Source organism: Dermacentor silvarum, chromosome 2 (genome assembly GCF_013339745.2).
Source record: "Dermacentor silvarum isolate Dsil-2018 chromosome 2, BIME_Dsil_1.4, whole genome shotgun sequence".
Classification (NCBI taxonomy): domain Eukaryota; kingdom Metazoa; phylum Arthropoda; class Arachnida; order Ixodida; family Ixodidae; genus Dermacentor; species Dermacentor silvarum.
Genome location: NC_051155.1, coordinates 43782682 through 43799355, shown reverse-complemented (window position 1 = coordinate 43799355; position 16674 = coordinate 43782682). Strand labels below are relative to the sequence as shown.

Genomic DNA, 16674 nt, shown 5'->3' with positions numbered 1-16674 from the left:
ATTCCGGATGGGACTCCCAGACATTCCAATTTAAACAAAAGTCTAGCGTCAGATACTGTGTCAAATAAAGTTGTTTCATGCGTCGTAACTCAATCGTCTGCAATGCAGCGACTTGTTGCGCGGCCCGACTACCGAGCAAGCTTGAGCGAATGCCAAAACGTAACGATTATCTGCTCTCACGTGACCACCTTCTGTTTCATGAGGTCACGACAAACACACCTCCCGGGTATAGTGAACTACCAATCTAGTTCACTATACTCCCGGAATACAAAACGGAGGCTTGTTCGTAGAAAAAGCTATTATAGTAAATAATTATAGGCCGCTCTGAGGCTTCGCAGCATACGTCTGCAGATTACTCGGACACTAACCTATATTCACACACCAATATTTTCGAACGCCGCTCTGTACTCACTCACACTCGGTCATGTGCACTCACACTCATTGAGAATCACTTTGGTTCCTACTGACGCCTGCTTATACTCACCAACGAACATTAACACCTACCGACACCCACTTATGTGTGAGTAGTAACGTCTACACACACTCGGCGACAGTCACTCACGTTCAACTCACGTCCACTCAAAATCACCGTCCCTGACTTTAGTTCACACTCACACTCACTACTGTCCATACTGACGTGGACTCACCCTTCGGCACTCACTAACGCTCTCACACCTGTGAAATGAGTGTGAATTTCAGCACGAGTCGTTAAGAGCCCCGTGTCACAGAAAATCCGCCGTCGGAGTTGGTGTAAGCGACGGCGTCTGGCGGAAATAATCGTGCCGAACCACATTATCCCGAACCACCCCGACCGGGCGGGCCCTTCGCGTGGCGCAAGGCGTTAGTGAACAAAAATTGAATTTCTCAAAGTAAAATCCGTGAGAAAAATTTTAAAGTACGATTTAACCACAACCTACAGACGTGGTAGCATCGGATTGTAATTTGAATATACGAGAAAAAAAGCCTCATAAGCAGCCAGGAATCTTTGAATGCTATCGCGTTCCACTCTTAAAGGCGAAACTTAAGCGTCCTCCAATTCTGATGGTGTTTCGCTGTACTTTGGTTCTAGGCACCATAGAAGGGAATGTTGAAAATAGAACCTTTCTAAATTTTGATCGGGCCCCCATGTCGCAGAAAATACGGTGTCGGTGTCAACGGCATCCAATAACGCTATCACGTTTCACTCTTAAAGGCGAAGCTTAAGCGTACTCCAAGTTTTTTTTATTGCGATAGCAATTATATGGACACTAAAAGAGGATTTAAGCCGTTGGCGTCGCCGTGAGGTTCCGTATAACGTCAGCGGCGATGAAATCGTCGCCGCGCGCCGTATGTGCGAGTGAAAGGGCGCGAGGAACGCGCGCTTTCACGGGGAGCGAACGCACGGCGGAGAACAAACGCGCGTTCTGCGCCGTGCTCCCTGAAGGGCTGCATAATTAAGCGTCTCTTTCCTCCTTTCCCATCACCATATATAGAGAGCAAACACCATATATAGAAAGCCTCGCAGTTGAAGAAAAATTCGTCCTGGTCCGGGACTCGAACCCGGGACCACCGCCTTTCCGGGGCAGCCGCTCTACCATCTGAGCTAACCAGGCGGCTAGCAGATTCAACTGCGAGGCTTTCTTTCGAGGAACCCGGTTGGGTTTCCATTGTAGCAATTGCTACATTTGGGTGGATGTCCCAGTTTCCCTTAATTACTTATCTCCACCTAGCGGATTTCCGCTGAACTATTACATCAAACACTTGCCTTTGCGTTCGAGTTGTCGACAAATCCGACTTCGCCCTGCCATCTGCTAGCCGCCTGATTAGCTCAGATGGTAGAGCGGTTGCCCCGGAAAAGCGGTGGTCCCGGGTTCGAGTCCCGGACCAGGACGAATTTTTCTTCAACTGCGAGGCTTTCTTTCGTGGAACCCGGTTGGGTTTCCGTTGTAGCAATTGCTACATTTGGGTGGATGTCTCAGTTTCCCTTTAATTACTTATCTCCACCTAGCGGATTTCCGCTGAACTATTACATCAAAGTATGTGCTAGCGCAAGAATAGTGGAACGTGATCCCTCCAAACATTCGAGACATGTTCACGAAATGCGTAATGTACTACTGGCACCTGGTATCGTTCTCTCCTTTGTTATATTGTTTGGATAAACTATTGATATCAGTTTTTTTTTTCTTCTTAATCTATTCACTATGTCAGAGCTCGTTTGTCTAATGTATTCGTTTATACAGGGTGTCCCAGCTACCACGCAGCACGATTTAAAAAAAGAGCAACGGCGTTACGCGAAACAAACCTAGTTCGTATTGTTTCCAGTACAGTGTAGTAGCCGCCAGTAATTTTTTCGTTACTGATATTTAATTAATTAATTGTAATTAGTTATCTAACTCGAGAAGTAGTGTTCTAATTATCAAAGTGTCACTGAGGCGTTTGTAGGCAAGCTACGTGGGGCATCTAACTGCGGTATTTTCAGCGCCGTACTAATTGCCTACTCATTTTTTTTTTCAAGTGTTAAAGAAACCCCGCGAACTATAAAAAAGAAACACCACGTGACGACGCTGCAACCCACATAATAAAGCAGCGCCCTCGAACAAGCTCCCTCCGAGTTAGCCAGAATGAAATAAACGAAAGAAAGAAAGAAGATATCGTGACCGGAGTTTGTGCTTTACCCCGACTGAAGGAGCACATCGCGTTTGGTGTTAGTTGGAAACTAGCTGCGATAGCTGTTGTCTTGGCGTAGATAGTGTGCATGGGTGGCTTTTTTTTTCTCTGCGCAGAACCTGTCATCGCAGAAGATGATCGATTAAATCCGCGCAAAGGTTTAAAGGTGTGTTTTGTATCGCCCCAGTCGCCATGTCTTATTCTAATGAGCAGAAGGCGAACATGATGCTTGCCTTGGGAGCTGCAAATGGCAACACAAGAAAGGCCGCAAAGATTTATCGGTCATGGAAGTGTGGCGGTAGACCCAACGCATCGACAATCATCAGAAATTATGAAAGCCTGCGAGAAACCGGCAGCTTCAAGAAACATCGGCAGAGTACTTCATCTTTGAGGCCTAATATACGCGCGGATGTTCTGGCATTTATGCCCTCAAACCCTCAAGCAAGCGTGCGAGACGTGGCCGCTCAGGCACCAATTTCCAAGTCGTCAGTTTGGAGGATTTTAAACGACTCGGCCTTTCACCCGTACCTCGTTAACCTGCACCAATGCTTGGAAGCGAAGGACTTGTAGAATCGTCTAGATTTTTCGAATTGGATCCTCACAAAATCCGATGAATTACCGAACTTTCTTAGCAACGTCATCTGGACAGATGAAGCCAATTTTTGCAGAAATGGCCAGGTAAATCTGTATAATGCACACTATTGGAGTGACTCCAATCCACACTGGGTAAAGCGTACTCGGCACCAGTACCAGTGGCCGTTCAATGTGTGGTGTGGAATTTACGACGGTGGTATAATTGGTCCCATATTCTTCGATCAGACACTGACTGCACAGCGTTACGTGGACGAAATCCTTGAAGGGACTGTGGATGGGTTTTGCAGCGAAGTCCCGCTGTCACGTCTTCCACTTCTGTGGTATCAGCAAGATGGGGCGCCAGCACACAGCAGCAGCCGAGCACGAAACTGGCTGAATGCGACTTTTCACACACAATGGATTGGAAGGCACGGGCCTGTCCATTGGCCGGCTAGGTCACCTGATCTCTCTCCACTCGATTTCTTTCTGTGCGGTTACGTAAGAGATCGTGTTCACGTGACCGAGACGAAGACGTCAGATGAGCTCAAGGCAAGGATAACGGATGTCTGCAGCAGAATCCCACCCTCGGTCATCAAAAAAGCCACTGAAGATGTGATAAAGCGGGCTCAGTACTGCGTGGCTGCAGAAGGGGACCTATTAGAACACGTCATATAAGCGGTAGCTAGTGTTCAACGGAGCTTACGAATGCACCGATAATAAAGCAACCCTGAAATCTGACTTTTTCCTTTGTTTCTCGCTCACGTCCTGATTGCTAAATCGGAACATTAGGCAGTGGAACATTACTTAATTGAACGCATCGGTTTTGCCTTTTCTCTACACGTGGCCGGGTCACTTCCGAGTGTGTTTATTTTACTTTTATTTCTTGCCATGAATCTGTTTTGGAAGCACGTACTCATGAAAAATAACGCCCTCACTTTAATTTGGCTTTGGTCCGAAGCAAGCTTCTGGCGCGAAGTGTAGCTGCGCATGCACTCCTTCGATGCGGTGCGAGCAGAGCTGGTATTTTGAAACATTCGATGTCTATTTCATTGCTTATTGCGTTTCGTCCGTGATCAGAGCATGGCTTCGACCGCGTTATCAAGGACCATTTTTATCAAGTGGATCACTCAGCCGCGAGAGATGGTTAAGAAGCGTGACGTATAATTGACAGGAAGAAATCGCTGCTATGCCGCGAAACTTGCTGTTGCGGATCCTTCCATACCATTGTCAAGGTGATGTTTTGTCTCTTGGCTGTGCGAAAGGCAAAAGCCGTTGCTTTCAATCAGCTTACTTGAGGGCGCTCCTTCATGATGCGGGTGGGCGCGTCGTCACGTGGTATTTTTTTATATTTCGCGGGCTTTCTTTATCACTCGGGAAAAAAAATGAGTACCCAATTAGTACGGCGCTGAAAATACCGCAGTTAGATGCCCCACGTCGTTGCCTACAAACACCTCATTGACACTTTGATATTTAGGACAGTACTTCTCGAGTTAGATAATTAATAACAATTAATTAATTAAATATCAGTAACGAAAAAATTACTGGCGGCTACTACACTGTACTGGAAACAATACGCACTAGGTTCGCTTCGCGTGACGCCGTTGCTCTTTTTTTAAATCGTGCTGCGTGATAGCTGGGACACCCTGTATAATGCTTGTTTATTTAGTTACTCCCCCTTATGTTATATCCAGCAAGGGGCATTTAAATGATGCTACTGCTGCTGTTGCTGATGATGATGAAAGACGCTTATCTGTCCAAGGCAATCCTTGCTCATCTCTGCATGTTTCTTTTTTGTGTCTATATCGGTTGTGTGAAGATCTTAACAGCGCAACTTTTTGTGTGTGTGTGATGTATCAAGCCTCCTAGATAGCAGACCTGTGCTTTGTGGCGTCATGCTGCTTGGGCCAACATTTTCATCGCCAAGCGCGGCGTGGTTTACGGGCGAGGTAGCATGGTGTCATGGATCGAAGTGCACCAGCCTTGTGCTCAGTGTTGCCATTTTAGCGATTTCGTGACTAGATTTAGAGACTTTATTGTCTGTTTAGTGACATTTCTCTTTTTAGTGACCGGTGACTTCTTTTAGCGACGTGAAAGAACGAGTGGCGACATTTTAAGCACTTTGAATTTAGTAAACTTGCTTCGAAAATGATCTTCTAAAGCGCACTCCTGTTATTCAAAAGCTATATGGTAGCGGCCGAAATTGGATGTACGACGTGTGGACTAGCTTCGTGTCCATGAAGAAGCAACGGTTGCCTTAACATCGGCGGCCTCCACACTACGCTTCACTGCATGATTGCCTTCACGGGATTCACAATGTGGTCAGATAATGTAAGTTTTTTTTAACTCTTTAGGAAACCGATATGAATTGGTTTTAAGGCTCCGCGACGTTCTGCAGCTCCACTAAATACGTTCGATCGGTGGGCATCATGCAAGAGTAACAGTAAAGAATTTACCAAAATCTACTGCAGTCAAAGTTAAGGCGAGATTTAGAATGCAGCAAGTGAATCCTAAGACAGATCGACAGTTCCAAGGCGTACTTATTGGAGCGGCTAAGCTCTTTCGCGCAAGTCTGAAGACACGGCTTCCTTCTCTTATAACTTTTGCACCAATCAATATTTCGAGGAGCTTTCGGTAGATCAAGCGTCGGAAGCGCAGTATTTCATCTGCAAGAAGGCCACGTAATTGTCATCGCCGTGTTAGCATTCGACGGAGTGTGGGTCGCAGAATGCAGCTTTTCTTTCCGCAGCGCCGAGAACTAGAAAATTTGCAGAAATAATATGGTGGACCAAGTGTCCTTGCGTGCTAGAAAAATCAGAGTACTCGTGTTCTTTTGAATCGTGCTGCATTTGTAACCTCTGAATCTGAAGCTAAACGCCAAATCTCAGCTGCCATTGTTCGTTGTTGTGCAAGTATAATAATAAGGTAAAATCGCACTACACTCTGCTGGTAAATTCTCTGTTTATTCCTCACTCACTGGACCCTATCCAAACGTGAGACGTTTCGGTAAATTATTTACGCCACGTTAGCTTATATTAAGTGTTCCAAAAAATGCTTACGTTACATAAAATTTACTCAGAAGTATTAGCGACAATTTTAGCTACTTCGGATGAAAAAACTTTCGGAAATTTAGCGACTTTTTTTTTCGTCTAACTTTAGAGAGATGCTGAAAAAAATTATTGCAACGGTGCTTCTGCTATTCAAGAGGCGTTGGATGTATCATGCTAAGTAGCGTGAAAAACAAAGAGCAACTTGGGCTATACCGCGACACCTGTGTATAAGATGTGAAGAGGAATATTTAAATCTGCCTGATAGCCTTCTCGTTGTCTTCGTTGCCGAGTGCCTCGAAGGAACACGCTTTGCTGGAGTGAACAGGACCTGCCGTAACGACGATCTGGGCCCGCATTCACGAAAAGCTCTTATGCAAAGATTGATCGTAAGAGCAGATTCCAACCGATTCTAATGCTGGACATATTATTAGCGGAGATGGCCGGCCAATGGCAAAGACCGCTTACGAACAAAAACGTTTGTGAATTTTGCTCCTAATTTACCTAAATTGGCCGCTCCTTAAAGGGACACTTAGAGGAAACAATAAATCTGTGTAACTGACAAATTATTATTTCGGAACTATATTTTCGTTAATTTCGTGATAATAGGTTGAACGTTAGAAGAGAAAATGAAGGTGAAAGTTACACTTCTTGAATTTACCGCCGGAAACCTTGCACCGGTACGTCAGTGTGACGTCACAGATTTCGAAGTATTTTTTGTATTCGAGCCCGTCGTGGCTCGGTAAAATTAATGCAACTAGCTAAGTTCATTCTTTGGCTACTTTATAATACAACGTTTTTACCGATAAGAATTATCTAGGCCTGTGTAGACGGCGTGACGTCACAGCGTCCATGACGTAACGACGAGCCGGTAAGGCGACGTTGCCACCCTTCTTTCGTTCCTACGCCTTTTCTGGCTTAACAAGCCTACTGCCCCGGTAAAAACAAACGTGGCTTTGCTGGCATTGCAGAAGGGTAAATTACTAATGAGGCCCGAATTATTTGTTTCTGTAGTGTTCCTTTTACCGTTAGAGCCCTTGCACTGAATGCGCGAACTTACCATTTCCCTGTCGTTGTCTTGCGCCTGTAGTGAGAAATCTTCGCCTGCAAATAGTGTCACACCTTCCAGGCAACGAGCCGAAGGACACAGAGAGCTGTCGGTATGACGCCCGGCAAATCTGCAATCAACTGCAACGCATCCTATACACGATAAGGCCGCAGCGGCGAGATACAGACATACACGCATCGCTCTGTTCGAGAGCGCGGAACAATGAAAGGTATTAATCCGAAAGTTATTGCGAACTGATAAGACTACTTATCGAAACGCGCAGATTCGGACTCAGAATATCTAGACCTTTTTATCAAGCGAGGAGGAAAGGGCGCGCGGCGAGCCTTTGCGCCCAGTGCAACCCCGAAATATCCAAGTCCCAATCGTTATTTATATAGAATATTTGCATCAGCCACCGGCATCGTTCTCACGCATTTCAAGTCTACTATGGTATGCCTACGCTAGCCTATATGAGGCCGGTGGCGTGGCTCAACACAGCGATCACCGGGGTTCGCAAAGCAGCTTCATGATAAGCTTTGTGCTTCGGCATTGCCTGTTTGCCATGTAAAGCAGTTATATCCAAAAGGGACCGCACGAATATAATGAATTGAATTCTGGGGTATTATGTGCTAAACCCACGATTTCATTATGAGGCATGCCGTAGGGGGGACTCCGGATTAATTTTGGCCACCAGGGGATCTTTAACGTACCCCCAATGCACGGGACACGGGCGTTTTTGCATTTCGCCCCCATCAAAATGCGGTCGCCACGGCCGGGATTTGATCCCAAGACCTCGTGCTTAGCAGCACAACACCACAGCCGCCTAAGCCATGGTGGCGGGGCGCATGAATAGAATGCGACGGATATTTGTGACGGACACAATTTCCGTAAAACGGGGTGAGGGCGTCGCAGAGGATGGGCCGAACAAACATAGATCTTCATCCCCTTGCAGCTTGAAAAATTGGAATCACGCTTGTCTATAAAGGGGTGAACCGGCCGATGTGGTTGCCTTCTTTCGCAAAAAAAAAAAAGAAAGAAAAAAGAAACGCTGCATGCTCGGCCGATGAGCTATATAAGGAACAGATGTACAAACAAACAGCTACCATTGCTCTCGCTGTGGTTGCTCAGTGGCTATGGTGTTGGGCTGCTGAGCACGAGGTCGCGGGATCGAATCCCGGCCACGGCGGCCGCATTTCGATGGGGGCGAAATGCGAAAACACCCGTGTACCTAGATTTAGGTGCACGTTAAAGAACCCCAGGTGGTCCAAATTTCCGGAGTCCCCCAATACGGCGTGTCTCATAATCAGATCGTGGTTTTGGCGCATAAAACCCCATAATTAAGTGCTTCGGGCGCTCGCGCAGTGCGCATCCGGCTGCTTGACAAGCATGATATTATCACTAACAAAAACTATAATAATGAGTTAGCATTCTTTGGGTACTTCACGCGCATTACAGAGGCTATATCTATCTATCTATGTTTGTATCTAACAGTTTTCCTGCCTACCTGGGTGACTGGGTCGTCGAATGGTTAGCACATCGGGCTGCGTTGCTGAAGTAACGGGGTTCGAGACGAACCATCGGACCAACTTGGGTCACTGAGTATGTGCCAATGCGTACGCAAGTGACGCTTTTCACCTAAAATTAATGCGCCTCACATTCCGGCGCAAAAAAATTCAGAACGGAGCATTGAGAGACCTGGCTCGCCAGCGAGGCAAAGGAGGCCCAAGAGGCACTCGTCGACCAAGCACGGCGGGCTGCTGAAGCCAGCGCAGCTCTGGACTATAGGGGCCGCCACACACCTGCTTCCCCAACCCTTTCCTTATACAGTAAACGTGTTTGAATTAAATTTCAACGAATCTTCTCCATGCCGACATGGATCAGTGTAGATGCGGGACTGGTCAAGTACCGCTGTTCGAAGAGAGAGGCGGAAGAAAGGGGAAAGGCAGGGAGGTTAAAGAATTCTCACTTGGAGCCCCGGGTATGTGCCACTTTGTCTGTACTGGTGTTCAGTGAACCTCGCTGATGCCAACTTGGTTCACTGGGTATGCGTCAGTGGGCGTGTGCCGCTATTCAATGAACGTCTCTCACGTCAACTTCAGTTGGCGTCGAACAACTTGGTTACCTAAAGTTATCCAAACAACTTGGGTAACTAGTGATGTGCTACTGAGAATGTGCCACTCATCAATGACGAAAGTGCGCTTATTTTTCTCTCATTCTAAGCGGAATCGAACCCACGTCACAAGGGATCCTCAAGGACAGCAACCCGACGCTCTCTGCAGGCTGCGCCACAAATGTACCGTGTGTGCGCCGCTTTCAATGAACGCCTTTCACGCCAATGTTTCAGCGAACTGCGCCATGAATGCACTGGGTACGTGCCGCTCTTCCATGAACCTCTCGCCAACTTGGGCCTCCGAGTATGTGCCACTGAGTGTGCGGCAAGCGAGGAAACAATTCTCAGAGTTCACAGGCATAGGCGCCCCACGCAGCGTGTCCAGAAAGAAACGTGAGGCAGGAGCCCGGTTGTCGCATGACGCGTTTCTCAGTGTTCGCACGCACCGACACGCCATGCGTCTCGGAGGCCACGCCCAGGCTTCGAGGCGGCGGCGCTAGATAGCGCCCAGTGTTCTTAGGGAAGCGCGAAAGAGGAATCTCGCTGCATTACACTCCTCATACACATAACTCGTTTCGACGGCGGCAATACGTTGTGTCGCTGTGTTGATTCAATGCTAACGCATTACCGTCGACAGTCATTGTGACATGATTTATGTCGAAATTTTTTTGTCCGTTGGCGGGAAACGCGTGGAACAAACGAGATGCCGTGCAATTTATCTACATATAACAATCCGAACGTTTGTCGAAGTAAACAGCGCAACTTATTCCGTAGCAGAACGGTACCCACGCTGTTACGATCGTCGCGTATGTTCCTTAACTATACTCATATTGCGGCTAAACCACATCTTAGAACTACAGAGAGAATGTTGCAGTAAGGGAACATTCGTGAAACGAATTTTAGAATTGCAGAAATCATCTCCGAGGTCGATTGTAAGCACGAACACGCGCGCAAAGATCGCGCTGAGTGTTCCGCCCGCCTTACAGGCAGGAGAAACTGCGACCGTGCCAAGTTAAGGTGGCGGTCCCACTCCGGCGGCACGAGCCCCCCATTTTCAGTACTTTTGGAGCAACCGTGGCGGCTCTTCTAGTTAGGATACAAAGTTGTCGTATATACCGTAACAAAGCTTAATTCTTTTAGATTCCAACTATATATAATATAGAGAAATTGATTCCTGTGGTTTAGAAATAAATGTTCAAGAACAAGCATGAGATACATGGTTTTTGCGAACTGTGTCTCAGTTGTGACCATATTTAGGAGAAACTACCGCATGTACTGCATTGCGGCTTGCACTGTTGCTTTAGGACATATTTATCTTATTCCTAGACGCAGCAAAATAATTTTGAATTTTTACTTTTTGGATAATTTGCTTTTGAAGATTGCCAAATATCGCAAACTTCTGTTGTAAACAGCCCGATAACTACACGCTCAAGGAAGCTAAATTTTGGATAAATTAGAGTTCAAGGAATGTACATTTATGACGCAAAATTTCATTCATGTACCTTCATTATTTTTAAACCGCAGCTTCGTAGCTTTAGTACCTTCCCGCAAAAATGGGCAAACGTAAAACCAGAATTGTAAATATTGCTTAATTTCGGCCGCATTATTAGGAAAACTAAAAAAGGTACGTGAATGAAATTTTGCCTACTAGATGGACTTTCCTTGAACTCTAATTTATCTAAAATTTAGCTTCCTTGAGCGTGTAGGCTGTTATCGGGCTGTTTACAACAGAAGTTTGCGATATTTGGCAATCTTCAAAAGCAAATTACGCAAAAGCAAAAATTCAAAATTATTTCGCCTCGTCTAGGAAACAGATAAATATGCCCTAAAGCTACCGTGCAAGCCGCAATGCAGTACATGCGGTAGTTTCTCCTAAATATGGTCACAACTGAAACACAGTTCGCAAAAGCCATGTATCTCATGCTTGTTCTCGAACATTTATTTCTAGATAACATTCATAAATTTCTTTATATAGTATATAGTTGGAATGTGCAAGAATTAGGCTTTTTCATGGTATATACCACTACTTTATATCCCAAGTAGAAGAGCCGCCGCGGTTGCTCCAAAAGTACTGAAAACGAGGGGCTCGTGCCGCCAGAGTGGCACCGCCACTTCAATACGTCGCGCAGAACCAACGTAGAAGACCCCACGTGATGCCAAGTGTTGTGTTATCACAGACGCTTTCTGGATTTCAGTGATGTGTCGTCGTCGTGTTATCAGAGACGCGTTCTTGCGTAAGTCACGTGGTTCGACGCTTCGCAGTTGTGTGCGCGCTTGTCATGTGTCTGCTGGCGTTCCGCTTGCTGGCGTGCCTATATATAAGCACCCGGCACTGCTGCGTTTGCGGTTTATTCATTCCGTTACGGCCTCGCTTGCCGAATGAACAGTTTGATTCCGTTGCTCTGACTTTGACATCGACCGCCGTGGCTACAACACAAAGTACACCGCGCGAGCCCGAAGACAACATACCAGCAACTGCCGCCGAGCGTGTTCCTGGCGTACAATACGGCCTATAGCCTACGAGATCGCGCATGCTGGCAGGTTTTGCTCCGGTCGCACTGAGGCTTTTCGTTTCTCTTCTTTTCTTTTTTCTAACAGAGTAAAATGTGATGTATATAGCTTACCTGATGCTGTTATAACCAAATGATATGCTGCTGATTTTGAACGTGCATTGAATACGCACGTTGAAAATGGTACATTCCGAGTTTTGTTACTGAGTATTTTACTTTGACCATTCTGCATTATGAAAATGTGTGTATCGCAGTGTACTGTGTATCAGTGTTTTCGAAGCATTACCCTCCCTGTAATTATCCCGATGACGGGGTTGATAAAATGAAATAAATAAATAAACACATAGATAAATAAATAAATAAAAATTCAGAGCCCTTGCACTACTGTGAAGATGGAATTAAGCCAGCGAAGTTGTGACTCTGGTGGGCCTGCTGTAGTGAATATTGCCCCCACAATGAGAATGGGGTTATTGTCGTTGGGCATCACCCAACTGATCATGTCTATCATAAACGTTTCGATGTCTTTCGTAGGCCTTTCAGTGGGAACGTACACAGTCGCGATCACCGTACCATCAAAGCGTTTTCTTAAAGACGGCTACGCCAATCGCGGCGCGCACACAAGCGCTAACGCGCTCACACCGTCGAGAGATGACCTACGTCACGTAGTGAAGAAGCAAGCGTAAGATCCGGCGAAAACCACGGTATAATGCACACTTTTTTACAATCATAAGTTTGAAAACGACACCAACTCGGCGTTTTCATACGACTCCACGAGGTGGCGCGACCTGTCCGAAATTGTGTACACTACACTTCCAATTTTCTACGGAAGCAATCGCCTGGAATCTAGCCTATAACAGCTTTGCTGCAATAAATAAATAAATAAACTTCATAACATGGCCGCACGTTCAGGTTCAGCTAATTGATAGACAAACTGATACGACCATGACGCCACGAAGACTCGGCGGTGCTGCCGGCATATCCAGTGCATGCAGTAAGAAAAAATCCGGCACTAATGGCGTCAATCATCTCTGAATGTAATCAGTGAATCAATCAGTAACTTTGTTAGTCATGTAAAATTGCTATAAGACTATTTGAACCGGTATGCAAGAGGCTATAGCATCGGGTCCGGTACAGAATTGAGCGTATTAACAGAAGATACTTGCGAAATGCACGTGGCCAAGTTTTCACACACACACACACGCACACACACGCACACGCACACACACACACACACACATATATATATATATATATATATATATATATATATATATATATATATATATCCAGGGGCGGATGTAGGTTTTTTCTGAGGGGGGGCAGCTTCTGTCAATCATGATGATGATGATAGTAGCCTTTCTTATTTACCGAAATTCACCGTTTCTGCTCACGATAAACCCGCGTTTTGTACGTCTAGAGCAGCACCTATAGCCCACCGTGGTGGCTCAGTCAGCTCAGGCGTTGCGCTGCTGAGCACGAGATAGCCGGATCAAATTCCGGCGGCGGCGGCCGCATTTCGATGGAGGCGAAATACAAAAAATGTGGTTGATCCCTCTTATATAGGAATCGGTATAGAACACGAAAGTGAAACGTGTCTTCACAGAAGTAGTGTAATGTTTATTGCACATTGATATATAATGTCTATTGGTGTTTTGTGGCTAAAGCGCCCTTAGGCGTTGATGCACCCACGCTGACGCCTGGTGGCACGTCTCCTCCATCACGACTACCAACGTCGATGACCATGAGCAACCGTCGTGCATATGGAAGCTGCACTACGCTGCACACGCTAGCACAACGCGAAAGACGAAGCACGTAACTGACACACTAATACAACGCGCAAGACAAAGCACGTAACTGAATCGTCACCGAGTCAAATCAGCGCGTACAGCGCGTCGTAATTGCAGCCTCCGCGATCAACTTCAGAAACATTTTCAGACCTAATTGCGGAGGCCGCGCTCCGCTGTGCTGAGTACGGTGAACGCCACTACCAACGCCACCTAGGTGGCGTTGGTAGTGCTTCTTGATGCCAGCGTCCCTTCGAATGCTGGCATCGAGGCGTCATAGAGCTGAGACCACCGAAGCGTTCACTGTCGGCGGGATCCAATCCGGCCGCGGCGGCCGCATTTCGATGAGGCGAATACAAAAGGCCCGTGTGCTTGCGTTGTAGTGCACGTTAAAGAACCCCAGGTGGTCAAAATTATTCCGGAGCCTTCCACTACGGCGTGCCTCATAATCAGAACTGGTTTTGGCACGTAAAACCCCAGAAAAAGGACGAAGACCTGTAGCGAAGCCAGGTATCGGTTTCTCCGAGCTTATAGGAAAAGGACTTTACTCAATACAGCCATGTGCTTGGCGGCTGTGTCTGATAAAACAGGGTGTTCAAAGCTAAGATTTATCCTTTTCTTAAAATTAGGCATGGGGAGGCACGCGAAAACCACTTTTGCAAATAAGTTATGTAGCCAGGGGGGGGGGGGGGGGGGCACAAAGTGAGATGATAATAATCACTGTGAGCAGCGCCCCATTAACTAAAATTTAACAATTATTTTTTGTCGACTGCAATAAGTGGGTATGTTTGTATTGAAAAGTTAGAGGCAGTCGCGTTTCTTACTGCAGCCAATAAAAAGTTAATTATTCAATTTTAGTCAATTCGGCTGCTGACAGTGATAATTATCATCTCACTTTGTGTCCCCCTGGCCACATAACTTATTTGCGCAGGTGTTCTTCACGTGCCTCCCAGTGCCTAATTTTAAGAAAACCATAATGCTTAATTTTGAACACCCGGTATATATCTATCCTGTATTGTTTCTTAAAATAAAATTTGGGATATGATCTGTTACAGGCTCGTTATACATGCGTAAGCACGGGTCCGTCTTTGGAGATCTGTTGGGACACCTTGTTTTCCTTAAGGAAATTCTTGGTGTTCGGCTGAGACACCTTCGTTTGCTTTGGAGCTCCAACGCGGCAACCACTACGCTGGTTGTTTACGATACGCGAATCACCGCGTATGAAGACTCACGACGCCACCTACAAGAAGAACGATGTGGTGTAGTAGCCGAGAGCGCGAGCCAGCGTCTTCATGTTTTGTTTCCCACGCGACGCCATCCTTTTACACAAGGAACGCATCTGCTCCCGTTTCTCTATCGATGCGACGCCATCTTTGGCCCGCGCGCTGGCGTTGGCCGCTGACGTCACGCTCCCGCACTTCGCAGCCGCTGCTCGAGACTTCGCCCCGCTCCGCGAGAACGCCCACTCAGATAAACGGATCCAGAGGTGGTGGCCCTACTATGCTTAATGTACGGCAATAAAACTGCGAAGTTACAATGAAAAACTTGTATCGTACGAAGGGTACTGTGCTCGTACTGGATATTCTCAACGTGTAACTGTGATCACAATGAGTGCTACAGTTAAAAAAAAAGTTGCCCGTGCGTAGTTCTTAGTTTAGCTGTTAGTTGTTATTATTTATACAAGGTTTGTCCGAAATGTAATGTCAGTGAGTCGATTAAAAAGAAATTTTTGATCAGATCGGTACAACACAATAAAATGTTTCAAAATAGGCTCCTCCTGCGTCGTTACATTGCTTCTAGCGAGATTTCCAACCATCGAAGGCGTCACAGTAGGCCTCCTTAGGAATGTCCTTTAGAGCCTTGGTGCAAGCCTCTTCGACTTTGCCAACTGTCGCGAAATGATGTCCTTTCATGTGAATTTTCAAGCGCAGAAAGGAAAAGAAGCCTGGGACAGCCACGTCAGGACTGTAGGGCGGCTGGGGAAGCGTTGGCATCTTTCAATCGGCCAGAAAGCAGGTCACGAGGAAGGCGGTGCAGGCTGAATGGTGCGTCGAAGTTTCCAATCGCCCCCGATATCAGGCCGGGTGCGATGAATCTTTAGTTTGAGTCGCTTGAGCCCTTTCGCGTAGAATTTGGCGTTCACGGTTGTGCCATGGGGTACAAACTCATGGTGGACAAGGTCACTAATGTGAAAGAACACAATCAGCATGGTCTTGACCTTTGACTTGCTAATTCTGGCCTTCTTGGGGCGAGGGGACGCCGAGCTGTGCCACTTGGCACTTTGCCTTTTTGTTTCGGGGTCGTATTCAAACACCCAAGTCTTGTCACCTGTGATGGCATTGTCCAAAACGTGGGGGTCACTTTCGCACAAGTCCCAAACCTCCTGGCACGTTTCAACTCGGCTCGATTGTTGGTCGTCCATTAGCATTTTGCGCAAGATCTTCGCGCACACTTTTCGCATCTGATAATTATTCGTCAAAATCTCGTGAACGGTACTTCTTGGAATGTTTACTGTCTGTGCCACTAAACGGACACTCAATTGAGGGTCTGAGTAAAAAATACCTCTCGCGCGCGTCACATTTTCGTTGGTGCACTGGTCGTTGATGGTGATACAGCGCGGGCTTCATCGCTGACCTCTTCACAACCTTCTAAAAGGACCTTGTGCCTCCGGTAAACTCGACGTTCTGACAAACAATTATCACCAAAAGCTGTCTTTATCAGAAGAAAAGTTTCCACTGCAGACTTGCCGAATTTCACACAAAACTCAATGGCAATCCTTCGTTCCAACGGCTTGCGCGGTAAATGAAAATGAGTTGACGAAAAACATTTTCCTTACTCTCCAGGTGGTCGCAGACGACTGAGCGACAGCGCGTGCGTAAGCTAACTTCCCCCTCCACCAGTCCCAACTGGTCTTAGTGCGCTGCGACGTATAGTCGCTTCACAATATAATCACTGACAT

At 46.6% G+C, this 16674-nt stretch overlaps 1 protein-coding gene across 3 annotated transcripts in view; it reads right to left on the bottom strand.

The window, feature by feature from the left end:
• Nucleotides 1–7524, bottom strand: part of LOC119441433 (progranulin-like) — a 122426-nt gene extending 114902 nt beyond the window's left edge. For all 3 annotated transcript variants that reach the window (XM_049661279.1, XM_049661280.1, XM_037706055.2), the window contains exon 1: nt 7324–7524. In XM_049661279.1, coding sequence (XP_049517236.1) covers nt 7324–7509 — 186 coding nt within the window. In that variant the 5' untranslated portion in view covers nt 7510–7524. The remainder of the gene's footprint in view (nt 1–7323) is intronic.
• Between the last annotated feature and the right edge of the window lie 9150 nt (nt 7525–16674).